Source organism: Chrysemys picta, chromosome 13 (assembly GCF_011386835.1).
Source record: "Chrysemys picta bellii isolate R12L10 chromosome 13, ASM1138683v2, whole genome shotgun sequence".
NCBI lineage: Eukaryota > Metazoa > Chordata > Testudines > Emydidae > Chrysemys > Chrysemys picta.
Window position 1 is genome coordinate 18020504 of NC_088803.1, and position 21206 is coordinate 18041709.

At 51.0% G+C, this 21206-nt stretch overlaps 1 protein-coding gene across 2 annotated transcripts; it reads right to left on the minus strand.

Annotated features, from left to right (window-relative positions):
- Positions 1-13106: 13106 nt before the first annotated feature.
- LOC101930965 (ribonuclease-like) lies at positions 13107-20967 on the minus strand. 2 transcript variants are annotated; one of them, XM_065565562.1, is made up of 3 exons: positions 20707-20967; positions 15821-19933; positions 13107-14234 (listed from the first exon to the last, which is right to left on the minus strand). In XM_065565562.1, the coding sequence occupies exon 2, from the start codon at positions 19907-19909 to the stop codon at positions 19439-19441; it is 471 nt and encodes a 156-aa protein (XP_065421634.1). In that variant the 5' UTR covers positions 19910-19933; positions 20707-20967; the 3' UTR covers positions 13107-14234; positions 15821-19438. The 2 variants fall into 2 exon arrangements, with proteins under 2 accessions (XP_065421634.1, XP_065421633.1); XM_065565561.1 differs by having other exon boundaries at positions 15285-19933.
- Positions 20968-21206: the final 239 nt, after the last annotated feature.

Here is a 21206-nt window from a genome sequence, read left to right on the forward strand (position 1 = left end):
TGTTCATTGTGAATGTTAAAATTCCCAGGGACTCACAAGTTTGAAGGACCCCTTTTGCCCCTGGAGGCAGGAAAGGGGAATACGAACCTGTGACAGCTATAACAACATCCATCCACGTGCTGGACCAAGCTAATGGAATTACGACAACCGTCATTGACCCCAGTTTAATTTGTTTGGGGGCCTCTGTATGAACAATGAAATAGGGTGTGTGTGATTGTACGTGGGCGTGGCTACCCTATGTCACAGTTGTGCAGCTGCAGCACTGCAGTGTAGATGTACCTACGCTGCCGGGAGCGGTTCTCCCAGCAGCGTGGTTAGTCACATCTCCAAGAAGCGGCTGCTAGGTTGAGGTGCGTCTACACTGCAGTGTTGCAGCTGCACAGCTGTGATGACCCAATGCTGTCTCCAAAGGCACATGGATCGGCTTAACCACGCTGCTCAGAGGTGTGGAACTTTCACACCCCCGTGCGACGTAGTTAAACAATTTTCTGGTGCCGACCAGGCCCCTGCAGGGAGGGCACATGACATGGGCCTGCTCAGGCAGACTGTGTTGTGCTGAGGATAACACGGTGAAGGCAGGGAACTGCTGGTCTGGAGATCCCCAGAGCCCCAGAGGGATTTCACAGACTAGTGTGTACAGAGGACAGATGTCAATGTTCATAGTCATTGTCAAAGGAGCCTAAGGGAGTTAGGCACCCAATATAGTCACCAACACAGCAGGGCTTTCTAACCCATCCACAGCCTCCCCAGCACCACTCAGTTACAGGTCCCTCTCCATCTCATTAGCCCACCTTCACAACTGCACCCACCCACCCCTGGCTGCCCCTCGGCCCAGCTCTAGCCGCTTTCTAAAGGCCATTTGCAAAAGGCCAAGCACTGGGCTTGTCCAGGATTTGAACTGAGGACCTTTTGCACCCAAAGCAAGAATCATACCCCTAGACCAGTGAGCCAGACAGGAGCAATTGCTGTGCTGATCTCTCTGAGCTGGGATGTGTCACTCTGCGCTCCAGCATCTCAGCTTCTTTAATAGCTGCCTCCCTTTGCCCTGCAGGCTCTGCCTCTCATGGGAGTCTCCAGGGTTAGTATTAGCCCACGGAACTCCCAGCCACTGGATGTTACTCAGGCTGACACCTCAGCCTCAGGCCATCAAAGGGCTTGTTCTTGTGTCTAGTTACCCACAGGGCTCTGCTCGGGATGGTGTGTCAGCTGTACTAAGGCTGTGGCGGGTTTCCCTGTCTCCATCCAGGGCTGGCTTCTTGCCAATCATTCTTCCAAGCGAGATCATTCCATAAATGCTGAATTGCACCATGTTCCCCTGTCGCTGGGGTGACCTGCGGACTCCCAACGGCTGTGGGATTTGTACCCTCAGCCTCAGTTAATCATTTTATCACCCACCGGCCTTTGAGCCTGGGCTGGACTTAGTACCCACTGTTCGCACGGTGACTTGTGTGTGATCAGATTGGAGCGCTCCGTCAGTCGCCTTTGACCCCAGCTAGTCCATCGCTTTCCTGTGCACCTATTTCCGTTCCTTCCTGTTCCTCCCGTACCATTTTAATTAACGAGTTTTCATTTATGCCAACAGCCAATCCCTTGGGTTTGTCAGGGGCGTATCAGCCATCAGCTGCCTGGATCCACCTCCAAGGCCCTTCTGCACCGACCTATCTCCTCTCACTCCCAGTCACTGCCCACCTTCCTCCGCTGGTCCCCTTTTCAAACAGGCCCCTTCCTGCTTCCTCCCGCACCTCCCCCCTCCCACTGGGGCCGCGCTCCCTGGGCACAGCAACAAAACCGCCTCTTCGCCCTCCTTTGGATACCACCTCACAACTCACCTTTGCCGGAGGCCCCCAAAAATCAGCACAGAGGTTCGACTGCTGAGGCCAGCGCCCGTCATGGGTACAAACATTGCTGGGGGTTCCCTTGTCCTGCCCCATCTGTTTCCACCTGTCAGCTCTTCCCTTATGCTTCCATTGCAAGCTCCGTGGGGCAGGGACCCACTTTTCTGATCTGTGTTTGTACAGCAGCTGGCGTGACGGGGTCCTGGGCCCCCACTTGGGCACCAAGGTGCTACAGCAACGATTCATAACAATGCTAACGAGCGGAGGGGGCAGAAAGGAGAATCCCCTCCCTGGGACGGCCTCTGATGCTGACGAATGCCCACGTCCTAGCTTTGGATTTCCTCTCCCCTGATCTCGGCCCAGGAGAACCGAGGAGGCAGGGAAGAGATTGCAGGGAGTAGTGGGGAGTTCCTGAAATACAGGGGATGGGGGAAAAGAAAGTCCTGGGTGGGGAATGCAGAAATGCAAGGAGCTCGGCCAACACACGCTACAGAGGATGCAACCCTCTGGTGAACCTGCCTGTCGTGTGTCCCAGAGAATCCACCATGATCTTTGGTAAGTCGTGCCAATGGGTAATTCCACTCTCTATTAAAACCTTTCACCTTCTGGACCGATGTGGAGAGAGGGCTAGCAACCTCCAGACACAGAAATTCAGCTGGAAAACAAGGGGGCAATTTGCTTGGGTTTATCTAAAGAAGAGTCTGGGGGGAGATTCACACGTCGTGTCCAGTGTTCCCTCTAATTTTTCCCACCCATGTGCGGAATGAATTTTCTTATGTGTACAAATATGGAGGTGATAGGTGGCGGGGGTGGGGTTGACGGGTGCGGAGTGTGGGAGGGGGCTTGGGGCAGAGGGTTGGGTGCCGGGGGGTGAGGGCTCCGGCTGGGGATGTGGGCTTTGGGGTTCAGGCTGCCCAGGGCTCCCCCCAGCTCTCTCTCCCAGTAGCAGCACCTGGGCTAGGATGGGGAGGTGCCTCTTTCTGCCACAGCAGCTCCAGGGCTGGGCTGGGTGAGGGCTGGAAGAGAGGCTTCTCTCCCCACTGCGGCTGTAAAATGAGATGAATGGGAGGGGATGTGACAGAGGCTAGAAAGGAACGACTGCCTAGAGAAGGCAAAGTGGACCAAGCAAGGGGGCCCTGAATGCTGGGAGCAAATTTATGCCACTCGGGATTTTGAATCTATAAATTCTTATAGCTAAATCTGCAATGTAAACATTCCATCAGGAGCAGGCGCTGCCTAGAGGCCAGGAGGGGGCTGAGGTGCTGGCTTGGGGCTCCTGTCTCTTCGGGGATGTCAGTTCAAACCTACCCATCGTGGTCACTTACAGGCACTTTACACTCAGATATGAAGGGGATGATGGAGGGAGCTAGACATTCACACCTGTTTTCAAAAGAGCCTAAGGGAGTTAGGCACCCCATGTAGTCACCAACAGAGTAGGGCTTTCTAACCAATCCATAGCCTCTCCAGCAGACCTCAGTTCTGGGCCCCCATCATTCTCTTTTCTCCACCTTCGGAACTGTGTCCACCCACTGTCTCTCTCCCTCCCTCTGGTTACTTTCAAAGGCCATTTGTAAAACCCCAACAGCTGGGCTCATCCAGGATCTGAACCCAGGACTTCTTGTGCTAAAAGTGAGAATCATACCGCAAGACCAACAAGCCACATGCTAACCCCCCATGAAACCTTTGCTGAGCCAGGATGGCTCACTTGACCCTTGGGCACCTTGGCATCTTTAATAGCTGCATACACCCTGCAGGCTCCACCTCTCATGGGTGTCTTTGCTGTTGGCATCAGCCCACGGAACTCCCAGCCACTGGATGTTATTCAGGCTGATACCTCAGCCCCAGGCTGTCAAAGGGCATGTTCTTGTCTCTAATTACCCACAGGGTCCTGCTCAGCTCTGTCAGGATGGTGCTTGAGCTGTACTCAGGCAGTGGGAGGTTTCCCTGCCTCTGTCCAGGGCTGGCTTCTTTCCAGTCATTCTTCAAAGCAAGATTATTTCACAAGTGGCTAATTGAACTACATCCTCCTGTCAGTGGGGCAACCTCCTGCCTTACACTGGCTGTGTGATTTGTTTCTTTAGCCCTAGTTAATAATTTTATCACATATTAACCTTTGATACTGGGCTAGAATTGATACTCAGTGTTAGTTAGGACGGTTACTTTTGTGTAATCAACAGATCGTATCACTCCTTTAGTTACTTTATATTACAGGTTGCAATCCATCCCTTTCCTCTCTATAGTTTACGTTATCATATTTTCTTTCCTTCATTTTCATTTTCTTCCTGTATCATTGTAATCAAAGATTTTGATTTATTTCAAAGCTAAATTCCTTTGGTTGGTTGGAATCCCCCAGTGTGGGGACTGAAATCTCTGGGGACAGAATGAGCCTGTGATAAATAAAAGGGGTGCGGGGTAGCTCCCTTTTATGAACACCAAGCCAGCCAGGTTAGGTATGAAATCCCTCTTAGTAGCTGTTCTCTACTTGCTTTAACTGTAAAGGGGTAAAAAGTCTCCCTGCGATGCACAGGTAAAAGGAAGGGAGTGAGCACCTGACCAAAAGAGCCAATGGGAAGGCTAGAACATTTTAAAATTGGAAAAAAATGTCCCCTTTGTCTGTCTGTGGTTGTTCTCGGGAAGAGGCAGACAGGGAGTAACTATGCTGTAAGAAGCTTGGGGCAAGGTATAAAAAATCCAGATCTAACAATGTCTGACAATATTTGAATTATTTAATATGGCTTAACAGCCATGTAAAAGAAGCAGTGAGAGATAAAAAGGCATCTTTTAAAAAGTGGAAGTAAAATCCTAGTGAGGTAAATAGAAAGGAGCATAAACACTGCCAAATTAAGTGTAAAAATGTAATAAGAAAAGCCAAAAAGGAGTTTTAAGAACAGCTAGCCAAAAACTCAAAAGGTAATAACAAAATGTTTTTTAAGTACATCAGAAGCAGGAAGCCTGTTAAACAACCAGTGGGACCCCTTGATGATCGAGATACAAAAGGAGCAGTTAAAGACGATAAAGTCATTGCGGAGAAACTAAATGAATTCTTTGCTTCAGTCTTCACAGCTGAGGATATTCAGGAGATTCCCAAACCTGAGCCGTCCTTTGTAGGTGACAAATTTGAGGAATTGTCACAGATTGAAGTATCACTAAGGGAGGTTTTGGAATTAATTGATAACCTTAACAGTAACAAGTCACCGGGACCAGATGGCATTCACCCAAGAGTTCTGAAAGAACTCAAATGTGAAATTGCAGAACTATTAACTATGGTTTGTAACCTGTCCTTTAAATCAGCTTCTGTACCCATTGACTGGAAGATAGCTAATGTAATGCCAATATTTAAAAAGGGCTGTAGAGGTGATCCCGGCAATTACAGACCAGTAAGTCTAACTTCAGTACCGGACAAATTAGTTGAAACAATAGTAAAGAATAAAATTGTCAGACACATAGAAGAACATAAATCGTTGGGAAAAAGTCAACTTGGTTTCTGTAAAGGGAAATCATGTCTTACTAATCTATTAGAGTTCTTTAAAGGGGTCAACAAACATGTGGACAAGGGGATCCAGTGGACATAGTGTACTGAGATTTCCAGAAAGCCTTTGACAAGGTCCCTCACCAAAGGCTCTTATGTAAATTAAGTTGTCATGGGATAAGAGGGAAGATCCTTTCATGGATTGAGAACTGGTTAAAAGACAGGGAACAAAGGGTAGGAATAAATGGTAAATTCTCAGAATGGAGAGGGGTAACTAGTGGTGTTCCCCATGGGTCAGTTCTAGGACCAATACTATTCAGCTTATTCATAAATGATGTGGAGAAAGGGGTAAACAGTGAGGTGGCAAAATCTGCAGATGATACTAAACTGCTAAAGATAGTTAAGACCAAAGCAGACTGTGAAGAACTTCAAAAAGATCTCACAAAACTAAGTGATTGGGCAACAAAATGGCAAATGAAATTTAATGTGGATAAATGTAAAGTAATGCACATGGAAAAAATAACCCCAAATATACGTACAATACGATGGAAGATAATTTAGCTACAATGAATCAGGAAACAGATCTTGGAGTCATCGTGGATAGTTCTCTGAAGACGTCCACGCAGTGTGCAGCGGCAGTCAAAAAAGCAAACAGGATGTCAGGAATCATTAAAAAGGGGTTAGAGAATAAGACGGAGAATTATTGCCCTTATATAAATCCATGGTACGCCCACATCTTGAATACTGCGTACAGATCTGGTCTCCTCATCTCAAAAAAGATATACTGGCATTAGAAAAGGTTCAGAGAAGGGCAACTAAAATGATTAGGGGTTTGGAACGGGTCCCATATGAGGAGAGATTAAAGAGGCTAGGACTTTTCAGCTTGGAAAAGAGGAGACATAGGGTATGTCTACACTACGGGATTAATCCGAATTTATATAATTCGGATTTGAAAAACAGGTTGTATACAGTCGAAATGAATGCGGCCACACTAAGCACATTAATTCGGTGGTGTGCGTCCAAGTACCGGGGCTAGCGTCGATTTCTGCACCATTGCACTGTGGGTAGCTATCCCATAGCTATCCCATAGTTCGCGCAGTCTCCCGCGCCCATTGGGATTGTGGGTTAAGATCCCAGTGCCTGATGGGACCAAAAACATCGTCGCAGGTGGTTCTGGGTACAGCCTCACCTCCTCCCTCCCTCCCTCCCTGCATGAAAGCAACGGACGGCAGACAACCATTTTCGCGCCTTTTTTCCTGGGTGGGTGAACACTGCAGACTCCATACCACGGCAAGCATGGAGCCCGCTGAGCTCAAGACAGCAGTCATGAATATTGTAAACACCTCGCGCGTTCTCGTGGAGTTTATGCTCAGCCAGGACCAGAAAAACGAGGCGAGGAGGCAGCGGCGGCGGCAGCGCAGCGACAAGCATGATGAGGACATTGACATGGACATGGACACGGACACGGATACAGAATTCTGTGAAACCACGGGCCCCGGTGCTTTGGAGATCATGTTGTTAATGGGGCAGATTCTATCCATGGAACGCCGATTCTGGGCAAGGGAAACAAGCACAGACAAGTGGCTGCGGAACTTTCGCATGCGTAAGGGCACTTTCATGGAACTTTGTGACTTGCTGTCCCCTGCCCTGAAACGCCAGAATACCAAGATGAGAGCAGCCCTCACAGTTGAGAAGCGCGTGGCGATAGCCCTGTGGAAGCTTGCAATGCCAGACAACTACCGGTCAGTCGGGAATCAATTTGGAGTGGGCAAATCTACTGTGGGGGCTGCTGTGATGCAAGTAGCCAAAGCAATCACTCAGGTGCTGCTACGAAAGTTAGTGACTCTGGGAAATGTGCAGGCTATAGTGGATGGTTTTGCTGCAATGGGATTCCCTAACTGTGGTGGGGCGATAGACGGAACCCATATCCCTATCTTGGCACCGGAGCACCAAGCCACCGAGTACATAAACCGCAAGGGGTACTTTTCAATGGTGCTGCAAGCACTTGTGGATCACAAGGGACGTTTCACCAACATCAACGCGGGCTGGGCGGGAAGGGTTCATGACGCTCGCGTCTTCAGGAACACTACTCTGTTTAAAGGGCTGCAGCAAGGGACTTATTTTCCGGACCAGAAAATAACCGTTGGGGATGTTGAAATGCCCATAGTTATTCTTGGGGACCCAGCCTACCCCTTAATGCCATGGCTTATGAAGCCGTACACAGGCAGCCTGGACAGGAGTCAGGAGCTGTTTAACTACAGGCTAAGCAAGTGCAGAATGGTGGTAGAATGTGCATTTGGCCGTTTAAAAGGTCGCTGGCGATCATTATTGACTCGCTCTGACCTCAGCCAAAGAAATCTCCCCATTGTTATTTCTGCTTGCTGTGTGCTCCACAATCTCTGTGAAAGTAAGGGGGAGACCTTTATGGCGGGGTGGGAGGCTGAGGCAAATCGCCTGGCTGCTGATTACGCGCAGCCAGACACCAGGGCGATTAGAAGAGCACACCAGGAAGCGCTGTGCATCAGAGAAGCTTTAAAAACCAGTTTCATGACTGGCCAGGCTACAGTGTGACATATCTGTTTGTTTCTCCTTCATGAAAACCCGCCCCCTTTATTGACTGATTTTCTGTAAGGAACCCACCCTCCCCCTTCCCCCAGCTTTCTTTCAAACCAAATAAAGTCACTATAATTTAAAAATCATTTATTCTTTATTAATAGATTAGAAAAAGAGGGAGGGAACCCGGGTGGTATTTGGGAGGAGGATTGCTGGGAAGGAAAAAGCCACAAAGAAAAGGTTAAAAAAATGACAGCCTTTTGTTTGGGCTGTCTACTGGGGTGGAATGGGAAGGTGTACGGAGCCTCCCCCCCCCCCCCCCCGCGTTCTTACACGTCTGGGTGAGGAGGATACGGAACATGGGAAGGGGGGAGGGTGGAACAGGGGCTGAAGCGGCAGTCTGTTTTCCAGCAGCCGTTCCTGAAGCTCCACCAGACGCCGGAGCATGTCTGTTTGCTCACGCAGCAGCCCCAGCGTTGCATCCTGCCTCCTCTGGTCTTCCTGCCGCCACCTCTCATCTCGAGCGTCTCTCCTCTCCTCACGTTGGTCCCTCCTCTCCTCACGTTGGTCCCTCCTGTCCTCACGTTGGTCCCTCATGTCCTCACGTTGGTCCCTCCTGTCCTCACGTTCACTGGCTTCTTTCCTATACTTTGAAACTGTTTCCTTCCACTCATTCAGATGAGCTCTGTCACTGCGGCTGGATTCCATAATTTCAGAAAACATCTCGTCTCGCGTTCTCTTCTTACGACGCCTTATCTGTGATAACCTTCGCGATGGAGGAGGGAGGCTTGAGGAATTTGCAGCTGCTGTAGGGAGGGGAAAAAAGAGAGAATTGTTTAAAAAGCTACATTTTGCAGAACAATGCTTATACTCTTTCACGGTGACCAACACTATTCACATTACATAGCACATGTGATTTCTGTGCAAGGTCGCATTTTGCCTCTTAATGCTGAGTGCCTGTGGCTTTGCTGCTAGAGATCACAGGTCTGGGCAACAGAATTCGGCTTGCATGCGGCCATGGTAAGCCATTGTCTTACAGCTTCTGCGCCCTCCTTTCCCACATACCAAGCATAGCCTGTAGAGTGCTGCGGTTTTTCTGTTAACATTCAGCAGCACCAGAAAACAAACTAACCACCCCCCCCTCTCGCCATGAATTCTCTGGGATGATCGCTGTACCCCTCCCCCCCACCGCGTGGCTGGTATCAGGGAAGATCCCTGCAGGCACCAAACTAACCACCCCCCCCCCCGCCGCCGCCCCCCTCCCACCATGAATTCTCTGGGATGATCACGGTACCCCTCCCCCCACCGCGTGGCTGGTAACAGGGAAGATCCCTGCTAGCCAAACGCGAAAAACTCAGGCCCAATTTCCCATCTGCGCTTGGCTAACTGCAGGGAAGGATTTATTTTCCGCCACAGGCAAACAGCCCAGTAGGAACGGCCACCTCCAGGAGAGCTTCATGGAGATGTCCCTGGAGGATTTCCGCTCCATCCCCAGACACGTTAACAGACTTTTCCAGTAGCTGAACTGACCGCGAATGCAAAGTCAGGCAAAGTAATCATTAAAAACCGTTTGCTTTTAAAACAAGTTTTATATTTTAAAAGGTAAACTCACCTGAGGTCCCTTCCATGGGGTCAGAGTCTTGGGTACTGCCTTGGGAGGCTTGGGAGGGTACTTCAGTCAGGGTGAGAAAAAGATCCTGGCTGTTGGGGAGAACGGAGTGCTGTGTGCTCTCTGCAAGCTCATCCTCATCCTCCTCCTCTCCCCCATCGGCAGAATCCTCAGGCGTCGCTGATGAGACTATCCCCGACCCAGAATCCACGATCACAGGTGGGGTAGTGGTGGCAGCCCCCCCTAGAATTGCATGCAGCTCGGCGTAGAAGCGGCATGTCCGCGGCTCTGACCCGGAGCGACCGTTTGCCTCCTTTGTTTTTTGATAGGCTTGTCTGAGCTCCTTGACTTTCATGCGGCACTGCTCAGAGTCCCTATTGTGGCCTCTCTCCATCATGCCCTTGGAGATTTTTTCAAAAGTTTTTGCATTTCGTCTTTTAGAACGAAGTTCTGCAAGCACTGAATCCTCTCCCCATACAGCGATCAGATCCAGTACCTCCCTCACGGTCCATGCTGGTGCTCTTTTTTGATTATCAGCCTACATGGTTACCTGTGCTGATGAGCTATCTGTGGTCACCTGTGCTCTCCACGCTGGGCAAACAGGAAATGAAATTCAAATGTTCGCGGGGCTTTTCCTGTCTACCTGGCCAGTGCATCCGAGCTTAGATTGCTGTCCAGAGCGGTCACAATGATGCACTGTGGGATAGCTCCCGGAGGCCAATACCATCGAATTGCGGCCACACTATCCCTAATTCGAAATGTTAAAATCGATTTTGGCGCTACTCCGCTCGTCGGGGTGGAGTACAGAAATCGATTTAAAGGGCCCTTTACATCGAAATAAATAGCGTCGTTGTGTGGATGGTTGCAGGGTTAATTCGAATTAAAGCTGATAAATCCGAATTAAAGTCGTAGTGTAGACCAGGCCTAAGGGGGGATATGATAGAGGTATATAAAATCATGAGTGGTGTGGAGAAAATTAATGGGCAGCAGGTTTAAAATAAATAAAAGGAAGTTCTTCTTCACACAGCACATAGTCAACCTGTGGAACTCCTTGCCTGAGGAGGTTGTGAAAGCTAGGGTTTAAAAGAAAACTAGATAAATTCATGGAGGTTAAGTCCATTAATGATTATTAGCCAGGACGGGTAAGGAATGGTGTCCCTAGCCTCTGTTTGTCAGAGGGTGGAGATGGATGGTGGGAGAGAGATCACTTGATCATTACCTGTTAGGTTCGCTCCTTCTGGGGTACCTGGCATTGGCCACTGTTGGTAGACAGGATACTGGCCTGGATGGACCTTTCATCTGACCCAGTATGGCCATTCTTATGTTCTTATGTTCTTAATATGCTAGCCAAACCTTACGGGACTAAGACAATTACTGAATTAAGTTTAATCCCTTCGGGATCCAGAGTATTGCAAATGAAATTGTGCGTGTCTGCTGGCGAAATTGCATGTAACTCCTCCAGGCAACTGACTAGTGCAATCTGTGGATAGCAGTAGGAACTTGAAAGGGCTTCGGAGGACAATGCGTGCGAAGTGGATTTCCTAGAAAGCACCTGAGAGAAGGGAAATGCACATTCTCCGCAGCCTTTTGAAGCTATGCCCTGGAGAGAGAGACCCATTGTCTACTGGTGACCTGCTCCTGGAAACTCCAGATCGAAGATTCCCGAACCGTATAAAGGATGGAGTAGACTTTTCATAAGTGGGCTACTTCTGCGCTGAGGCTGCTCTGAACTTTTCAGCACAAAAGAGACCCCTTGTGGGCGTTTGAAGGATTCACTAGAGCAAAAGTTGGAGACACCTGGGGTGACGTCTATGAGGTTATTAGCACATGTATCGGTTCTTCTGTTAGGGTGACCAGACAGCAAGTGTGAAAAATCGGGACAGGAAGTGGGGGGTAATAGGAGCCTATATAAGGAAAAAGACCCAAAAATCGGGACTGTCCCTATAAAATCAGGACATCTGGTCACCCTATCTTCTGTTGTTTCTGGTATGTTTTCTCTGGACTGCTTTTACCTTGGGGATGGAATAGGCTTACACAGGAAGTGCTGAGTGGTAAGTCGTAATTGTTGGCAAAGACTCTGTGTTAGTCTCAGAAGAGAAAGCAAGCAGACCTGTTTAGGCAGCTATCCTCTGCTGAGAATAACACAGTGAACTATTTAGCCTGCAAATACCTTGATCCGCCCAATGGCCTGGGTTCAGGTTTGGTTCTCAGAGACAGGAAAGCCCTGATCACGCTCCCTCTGGTTAGTGCCAGATTCTCATTAAAAAAGTGACAGTGTTATTTGTCACTAAGGAATAATCTTTACCTACTACCAGAGAGGGCGCAGAGAGAAGGCAACAGGGCTGCAGAGATGTCTGTAGGAATAGGATTAAAAAAGCTGTGACTGTAAAGCAAGACAATTGAAAGGGATGTGACATGAATGACAGCCTAGAGGAGATCGATTGGGACCTTCCATTTTTAACACAAGAACAAGAGGACATCAAATCAGCATGTCAAATCTAAGTCTTGCAGGATTTGAATCCGTAACATCTCATGCCCAGAGCTAGAAGCTAACTGCTGGGCCATCAACCAGAGACCAGTTCACCTCTGCAGCTGGTTGTGTGCTGCCACGTACCCTTCTTGGGAGGGATTTCACCAGTGCTTAATTTGTAATGAAAGAAGTGCTGGGGCTCAAACAATTTTTTTACTTTTATAACTGATGTGCCAGGCCCAGAGGTGCCGGGTCTCTGAACTGCCAGGCCCAGAGGTGCCGGGTCTCTGAACTGCCAGGCCCAGAGGTGCCAGAGCTCTGAACTGCCAGGCCCAGAGGTGCCGGGTCTCTGAACTGCCAGGCCCAGAGGTGCCGGGGCCATGAACTGCCAGGCCCAGAGGTGCCGGGTCTCTGAACTGCCAGGCCTAGAGGTGCCAGGGCTGTGAAGTGCCAGGCCTGGAGGTGCCGGGGCCATGAACTGCCAGGCCCAGAGGTGCCGGGTCTCTGAACTGCCAGGCCCAGAGGTGCCAGGGCTGTGAACTGCCAGGCCTGGAGGTGCCGGGGCCATGAACTGCCAGGCCCAGAGGTGCCGGGTCTCTGAACTGCCAGGCCCAGAGGTGCTGGATCTCTGAACTGCCAAGCCCAGAGGCAGGGCTGGCTCCAGGCACCAGCGCAGCAAGCACGTGCCTGGGGCGGCAAGCCGTGGGGGGCGGCCTCTCAGTCGCTGTGAGGGCGGTAGTGAGGCTGCCTTTGGCGGCATGCCTGCGGGAGGTCCACCGGTCCCATGGATTCGGCCGTAATTCAGCAGCGGGGACGCCGAAGGCACGGCATCGGTGGACCTCCGGCAGGCATGCCGCCAAATCGGCGTGACCAGCGGACTGCCCGCAGGCATGCTGCCGAAAGCCGCCTGACTGCCATGCTTGGGGCGGTAAAAGACATAGAGGTGCCCCTGCCCAGAGGTGCCAGGGCTGTGAACTGCCAGGCCCAGAGGTGCTGGGTTTCTGAACTGCCAAGCCCAGAGGTGCCGGGTCTCTGAACTGCGAAGCCCAGGGGTGCCACGGCTGTGAACTGCCGGGCCCAGAGGCAGTGGCGTAGCCAGGTTCTAACATCAGGGGGAGCAAACACATAAAAAAAGGTGCCACCTGACATATCAAATTACTAATTACATACTTTTAAATTTATTATACATATTTATTTTGTACTTAAAATAAAAACAGAAGAATGATATTGTTTTACAAGTATGTGAGCCCACTTGACAAGTTTTATTGTCCTTGGGTCTGGCTTCCATCCCCTCTCCAACTGTTGCAGCTGTCTGGAGGTGCTGCCTTCTCACCTTCCTCATTCACACCTCGTTCATTCAACAGGGCAATTGATTAAGGGGTGGGGGAAAACTTAGTCTATTCTTAGCAAAGAGACATTTTTCTTCTATCTTATTCTATCCTTAGGGGCTATAACATTATAACAAGGGCAATGCAAAGTTTCTACATGAGGCTTTGATACAAAGTTTCATGAAAACAGAGGTCACACGTGGGAAGACCCATTACAAGGTTATATGAAGAGGCACAATGTAAAGTCATATGAAAATATCAGAGATTTATCTACAGAAGCCCATCATTGGGGAATCATGGGGGTGGGGTGGGGTGGCGTGGCCTTGCTGGCCCTGCTGCTCTCCTGTTCTACAGGAACAGAGGTGACTCTAGGTATCAGAGCCATCAATCCATCACCTCTCTCCAGTGCGCCATTCAGTCAAAAAACAAAAACAAAACCAACCAACCAACAAACAAAAAATGCTTGTGACCAACCCTTTACATTCCCCAGGAATTTTAAAAATCCCCTTCCTGTTTGCTCAGCCAGGCGTGGCGTGGAGTGCTATCAGCGAATCTTTCCAGGTGACCATGCCTCCACGCGCCAAGCGAGCCCCAGCATGGAGCAATGGCGAGTTGCTGGACCTCATCAGTGTTTGGGGGGAGGAAGCTGTACAGTCCCAGCTGCGCTCCAGCCGTAGAAATTACGATACCTTCGGGAAGGTATCAAGGACATGATGGAAAGGGGCCATGACCGGGATGCCCTGCAGTGCAGGATTAAAGTGAAGGAGCTGCGGAGTGCCTACCGCAAAGCCCACGACGCAAAGGGCCGCTCGGGTGCTCTCCCTGCGGCCTGCCGATTCTACAAATAGCTGGATGCGATACTTGGAGTTAACCCCACCTCCAGGGCCAGGGTGGAAGCTGCATTGCAGTAGAAGACCCTCCCTTGCTTCCCAGTCACCCTCAGCAGCGAGATATCGTCCAGGATGAACTCCTGTGGAAAATGTTGGGACAGTGTTCAGTGTAGGTGCCCCCTGAAGCTGTTGGCTCTCCCCAAGGCACAGAAACCCAGAGGACAGTGCAGCCCTGAAACAATCAGTCCCCCTTACTCACCATTTTGAGGCTCCCGTGGGATATGTGTGCTCTGTTTCAGACGGGAAAATTATGCTATTGTGTAGACCCTGTGTGTTTTCTACTCCTTAAGTGCAGGGGGAATCATTACTCTGTATGCTATAAACAATGCTGCCTCTGTTAAATGTTGCATTTTGCCTATACAGCTGCATCAACCTTGAGACCTCAGCCGTCCCTGTTATTGCCTGCTCAGAGACTGCAAAGACTCAGGAAGAGACCGCGAAAAAGCAAAGAAGACATGCTGCAATAAGTGATGCAGCAATCTATTAAAGAGAATGAGAAAGCACAGAACTGGAGGGAGAGAGAAAGCAGGATCTGCCAGGAAAACGCAGCACACCGGCGGCAAAGCACGGAGCACCAGCAGCAAAGCACGGATTGGCTCGTAAGCACCCTGGAGCGCCAAGCAGACGCTATCCAGGAGCTTGTAGCCATGCAGAAAGAGGAGCAGTACAGCAAACGCTAATGCCACCCCCCCCACAGCCCTTGTCCCCAAACTCTTTCCGTTGGGCCCCACTGTCACCTCCAGCCCCGGAGCACCCAGGGAGTCGGCACCTAAGGCACCACTTTTGCAGAATGCGGTCAGTGGAGGAGTGGCCACTCCCCCTGCTCCCTGCCTAGCTACGCTCCTGCCCAGAGGTGCCGGGTCTCTGAACTGCCAGGCCCAGAGGTGTTGAGGCTCTGAACTGCCAGGTCTGGAGGTGCCAGGGCTCTGAACTGCCAGGCCCAGAGGTGCTGAGGCTCTGAACTGCCAGGCCCAGGGGTGCTGGGCCCCCTCTAGATCTCTTTATCCCACCTTCACAACTGTGCTGACCCACCCTGTTTGCAGCTTTTTCCAGATCTAGCTACTTCCTAAAGGCAATTTGCAAAACTAGCACTGCTGGGCTCATCTGGACCCCATGCCTCTCACACTCACCGTGAGACTCAGGCCACTAGCCCCCGACAGCAGGCAGCATGTTGTCTCTGAGCAGGGTTGTGTCTCTCTGCACTCTGGCATCTTTGGCTCTTTTGTAACTGCCTCCGCCCTGCAGGCTCCACCTCTCATGGGTGTATCCGGCGTTGACATCAGTCCACGGAACTCCCTGCTAGTGGATGTTGCTCAGGCTGACAGCTCAGCCTCAATGTGTCAAACGGCTCTGTCCCATCTCTAGTTACCCACAGCATCCTGCTTGGCTCCGTCAGGATGGTGCCTGAGCTGTAGCAAGGCTGTCGAGAGTTTCCCTGCCTCCGTCCAGGGTTGGCTTCTTTTCAATCATTCTTCCAAGGGATTTTGTTTCATAAATGGCAAATTGAACAACATTGTCCTGTTGTTGTGGTGACTTGTGGCCTAAGGCCTGGTCTACACTGGGGGGGGGGGGGGGGGGGGGAGAATCGATCTAAGATACGCAACTTCAGCTACGAGAATAGCGTAGCTGAAGTTGACGTATCTTAGATCGAATTAAAATTACTTACTTCGCGTCCTCGCGGCACTGGATCGATGGCAGCGGCTCCCCCGTCGACTTTGCTTCCTCCTCTCGCACTGCTGGAGTTCAGCAGTCAACGGGACAGCAATCGGGGATCGATTTATCGCGTCTACACTACATGCAATAAATCTATCCCAGATCGGCGGGTAGTGTAGATGTACCCTTGCTTGTAATCCTGTTTCTTTAGACTTAGTTAATCATTTTATTGTACATTTGCCTTTGATACTGGGCTGGACTCAATACTTGATGTATTGAGTTACTTCTCAGTACAGTTACTTCTGTGTAATCAACAGATCGTATCGCTCCTTTAGTTAATTTTTAGTCTGTCTAATCCAGTTCTTTGCTCCTTATCCTCTCCATCATCCTGCCAATACTCTGTGCTCAGGTTTGTTTCTCAGAGACTCAGGAGATGGGAGAGCCCCAGCCCAACTCCCTCGGGCTAGTGCAGATTTTTTATTAAAGACTTAATAGTGTTATTTTTCACTAAGGAATAATCTCTAACTACCAACAGAGAGGGATCCAAGACAAGGCAGCAGGATGGGAGAGATGTGTATGAAGGGAGATGGAAAAGGCTGGGACTGTAAAAGGAGACAAATGAGAGAGGATGTGCTAGAACAGCGGTCCCCAAATTTTTGGGGGTCATGCCTGCCTTACCTCTGTTTGCAGCCCCCACTCCTCGATGGCTCAGGGGGCGGGGGGCAGCAGTAAGGGGACCGAGGCTGGGGACACAGCTAGGAGTGATTCTGGGGCCGGAAGTAGGGCTGTGGCCAGGGGCCAAGGCTGGGGGCGGGGGCAGGAGTGGAGCCAGGCCAATGCTGGGGACGGGGCCAAGTGTTGGGCTAGGAGCCCGGGACACAGCAGTGGGCAGGACCGGAGCAGAGCTGGGGGTGGGAGGGCCCAGGTGGCTGTGCCTTTACAGGTGTGGGTTCAAATCCCACTGCTGCTAATTGCCCCCTGTGCAAGGGGGATTCACACACTTTGGTGTAAAGAGGAGGGGTGACTGATTTAGACAGAGTTGTTTTCAAACCAACTTTAGAGAGTTAGGGACTCAATATAGTCACCAATTAAAGCAGGACTTTCTAACCCACTCTCAGCCTTTCCAGTGCTCTTTATCCCGTCTTAGCAACTGTTGCTGCCCAAGCGTGTCTGCTCCTCTTCCCAAACCTAGCCTCCTTGCAAAACAGGTCTGATCCATGATTGGAACCCTGACCCTCTTAACACCCAAAGGGGGCATCATACCCCAGGCCAACAAGCTAGCTGGCTAAGTCTTCTACACTAGGGTACTCAATAGGCCTGTCGCAGGCCAGATCCGGCCTGCCAGATGCTTTTGGACAGACCCCAAAATCTTTGTATGTACTTATTATTATTCTCATTATTGTTTTATTATTTTCTCTGGAGTCTGGACCTTGACTAGACCTTGACCAAGCAATTTGGACCTTGACAAAAAATAATTGACTACCCCTGTAAATCTACACAGTCCTTGATGCGTCACTCTGCAGTCATGACTCTTTGACCTCTGTTGTGACCATGGGGCCTACAAAGCGTTCCCCTGTTGGGAGCTCAAATGTAAAGCGTATGGGAAAGTGCGTGCCATGAAAAACAGGTCAAGGTGTTAACCCGCCACAAGGGGGTGCACAGAGATGGCATGTGGAACTAGAAATGAATAGACCAAAATTGGTGTGACTAATTTGGGGACGCAATAATGAGCAGGGTGAAACACGCTGCCCACTTGTCCCCTTTTTGGGTTTCTTAAAAAGAGGCTTTGACAAAACATATGATCAGTTCAGGCCTCGCCCTCTTGTCCCCCGGCCCAGCTTGTCTCGCCTCATCTTCCCTACCCTGCCAGCAGTGCAGCTCAGCTGTCGTCCTGAGAGGGGAACGCCCAGGCTTGCTCTTGGCTAACGAGCATTGTTTTTTCCCTGTGAAGGCTGAAAGTGGTTGCCTGGTCATGCCAGCTGATTTGTGTGTGGACAGAAGGGGGGCATGGCTCAAACCTGAATCAGCGCCCGGGATTAGTGTAGACATACCAAAGGACTGTCAGCTGGCTGTGAAGCTCCACACCTGAGTTGTTAAGCACCTACTATGCTCTAGGCATGGCTGAATGACACCTACTAGCAGCAATTAACCGTAGTCTCCTGTCCACAAACTTTAGCTTAACTCTGTGCATTGAGTTTTCACCTCTTAGAATCAGGATTCAGCCCAAAGCAGTGTTTTCCCCAGGGATTGTAATACAAGGGGGTGTTCAAATGTATGGGGTGGGGATTGTAAAACCATTAAATTGGCAACGCTGATGTAACTCATTGATCACTGGGGGAGGAGGATGGGGGAGTTCAGGGGGGTGTTCACCCAAAACCCTCATGGCCACATCTCAGGGGGCTCAGAATTATAACCACTGTGGCAGAGCCGGAAGAGACATGTCCTCCTTGCAGATCAAGCACCATTTGGGTTGATTTCTGATTAGGTCTTGAAGGGGGTCTCTAATGAATAATGACTTTATTCAAGCAATGGTACTGTTTGGCTAATGGAAATGGAGGTGGGGCCAAGAACTGGAACTAGGGAGACTGGGACAGAAAATTCAGGGCTTAGGACCATTTCCTAAAGTTTCAGTTCTTGTGAGTTTGCTGGTATATTGGGACTCCTGGGTTCAAATCCTGGAGGAAGCCTGGTGAGAAATCTTCCTGAGCATCATTTTCCAGAGCTGCTGGGCTCCATACGTTCCTGTTGGGTCAACAGAAGTTCTGGCTGTTTGGTGCTTCTGAAGAGCAAGCCTGAGCATGAGCATGGATGTGGCTCGAGCCTGAGCATATATGTGGCTGCTTGGCTGTCGCTGAGAATTTTCCATGTCTAATTCTCATTCAGACCAGAGACTGGAAAGAGACAGCTCTTCTGGAAAGTTAATAGGAGCCGGGCATTCAGGTCCCATTTGGAAACCCCCACCCCTACCTGAGCCATTGGTCTGGGCTAATGACAAAACCGGAGTCAAACCCTAATATGGAAGGACTGTCCATAAAACTCCTTGCGCGTGGTTTATTATCCATATTGCAGTTGTAGTGTGCCTGGCGCTGCACAAACACAGAACAAAGCGACAGGCCTGCCCAGAGAGCTGGCGCCTAAGGAAGGTCCGAGATTGGATCGAAGGAGGATTCGGGGTTGATCTGAGATGGGTTAGAGGTTGGATCTGAGGAGGATTCGGGGGTTGATCTGAGTAGGGTCAGAGGTTGGATCGAAGGAAGATTTGGGAGGGGATCTGAGGAGGAGTCGGGGTTCATCTGAGATGGGTTAGAGGTTGGATCTGAGGAGGATTTGGGGGGGGATCTGAGGAGGATTTGGGAGGGGATCTGAGGAGGGTCGGAGGTTGGATCAAAGGAGGATTCGGGGTTTGATCTAAAGAAGGTCAGAGGTTGGATCTGAGGAGGATTTGGGAGTGGATCTGAGGAGGGTCGGAGGTTGGATCAAAGGAGGATTTGGGAGGGGATCTGAGGAGGGTCGGAGGTTGGATCTGAGGAGGGTCGGAGGATGGATCCAAGGAGGATTCGGGGGTTGATCCTGGTAAGGTCTGGGTTTGGATGCAGGAGTTGGTGGGAGGACTCAGTGTCCCTTAGAGAGATCATGGCTCATCCCCCTCCCCTGCCTGGCTCTCAACCTGTGTCTCGAAGTGGACTGGTTCCCCATCGACGCAGGCGATGACGATCCTGCTGGTACTACTGGACCCGCTGTAGTCACAGTCGGGGGGATCAGACCCTCCTTGGAGCTCACAGACAGTGAGGGGGAAGGGGTCTTCGCTGAGGCGCAGGTCTCCTCCGGCTGGTTCCCCCCCGTCCCCACAGACGGGCTCGATCTGGTTGGCACTGCTGTGGATGAAGGTGTTGAGGTGTTTGCACTTGTGGGCAGTGGCCATGTCCCGGCGCCGCATCAGGAGGTTGCAGTAGCGCCGGACGTCTGGCGGGCTGGGATCAGAGGCATCCACATGCTGCCTCAGGAACTTCTCGTAGCGCGACTCCCCTCGGGCCAAGGCCAGACCAGTGACCAGCAGGACGAGGGGCAGCAGGAGTGCGGGGCGGGCTCCCCTCAGGGCCATGGCCAAGTCTGTCCCTGGATCAACCTGCAGTGGGGAGAGAGGGGGGAGATGGATGGAGACAGAGTGGGGTGGGGATCTGCCTCCTCCATGGAACCTCCTGGGCACTGCCCAGACCCTGACCAAGATCAGGGTCCCTGTTGTGCCAGGTGCTGCACAGACCCCGACTGAGATCAGGGCCCCGTTGTGCCATGCGCTGCCCAGAACCAGAGATCAGGGCTCCCATTGTGCCAGGTGCTACCCAGATCCCAACTGAGACAAGGACCCTGTTGTGCTGGGTGCTGCTGTGATGTTTCTTCAGGTGTCTGGAGCTGTAAGTCACCCCATCACCGCCCTGCCTCAAAGCGAGAGAGATTTGCAGCTGCTAAAATGAGTCTGCTCCCCACCTCTCCCGTCAGCCAGCTGGCCTGGCACACTCCTCTGGTCCTGGCACACCCTGGCCTTGCCTTGCAGGTAGCCCTTGGGGCTCTCCAGTTCCCCAGCTTTTCAGAAGCATCTCCCTGCAGCAGGCAGCCCAGACAGGCAGAGAAATCACCCAGGCCAGCATCTCCAAAGAGCCAGGACATGGCCATGCTGGTGGCCCTGCTGGGTACCACCCCTCCCTTCAATATCACAGCACTGAGATGGATTTATAACCAACCAGGGTCCAGTCCTGACTAAAGAAAAGAGCTTTCTGCGCCATGAAGCAGAGAGACCAGAGGCTAAAATGGTCACAAAGAAAACTCACGTACAACCTCCATCCCCAGTGACTCAACCTGCCCTCAGCCGGCCACAATCCACAGCGAAGCTCCCTGTCTTACCTAATGTGACTTCTTGGTGTCCCTCTCCCATGTGGCTAGAGACCCGCTGCGCAAAGCTACAGAGAGACCCAGCTGCTATGTCCCGACGTGGTGGCCAGAAAGGCGATCTCTCCCCTTCTCCTTATAGTCCAACTGACCTTAGACAGGCCAGGTAAAGGTCTCTGCCCTGCTGACTGTTCTCCAATCAGCCGACACACTCCTGCCTCCCTCACCCGTCTCTCAGCTGGCTTTTCCTGTTGACTCAGATGCATGTAACTTCCTAAGTCTCCGGCCTTAGTCAGAGTAGTAAAGCCACATTCCTGTGATGAGGTTGAACTTGTAGATCAAGTCTGTCCCTGAAACACGTGTGAGGACTATCTGTGTGGCACATACCTCGTTATGCACCCTCTGTGCCTACGTCATGCCATGGTGTTACTGAGCAGTGTGTCACCAGTTTTCCTTTGCTGCGCCTTGCAGAGAAATACTGTGACAGTTAGGGGCAGTGAGATGAATTTCTAACA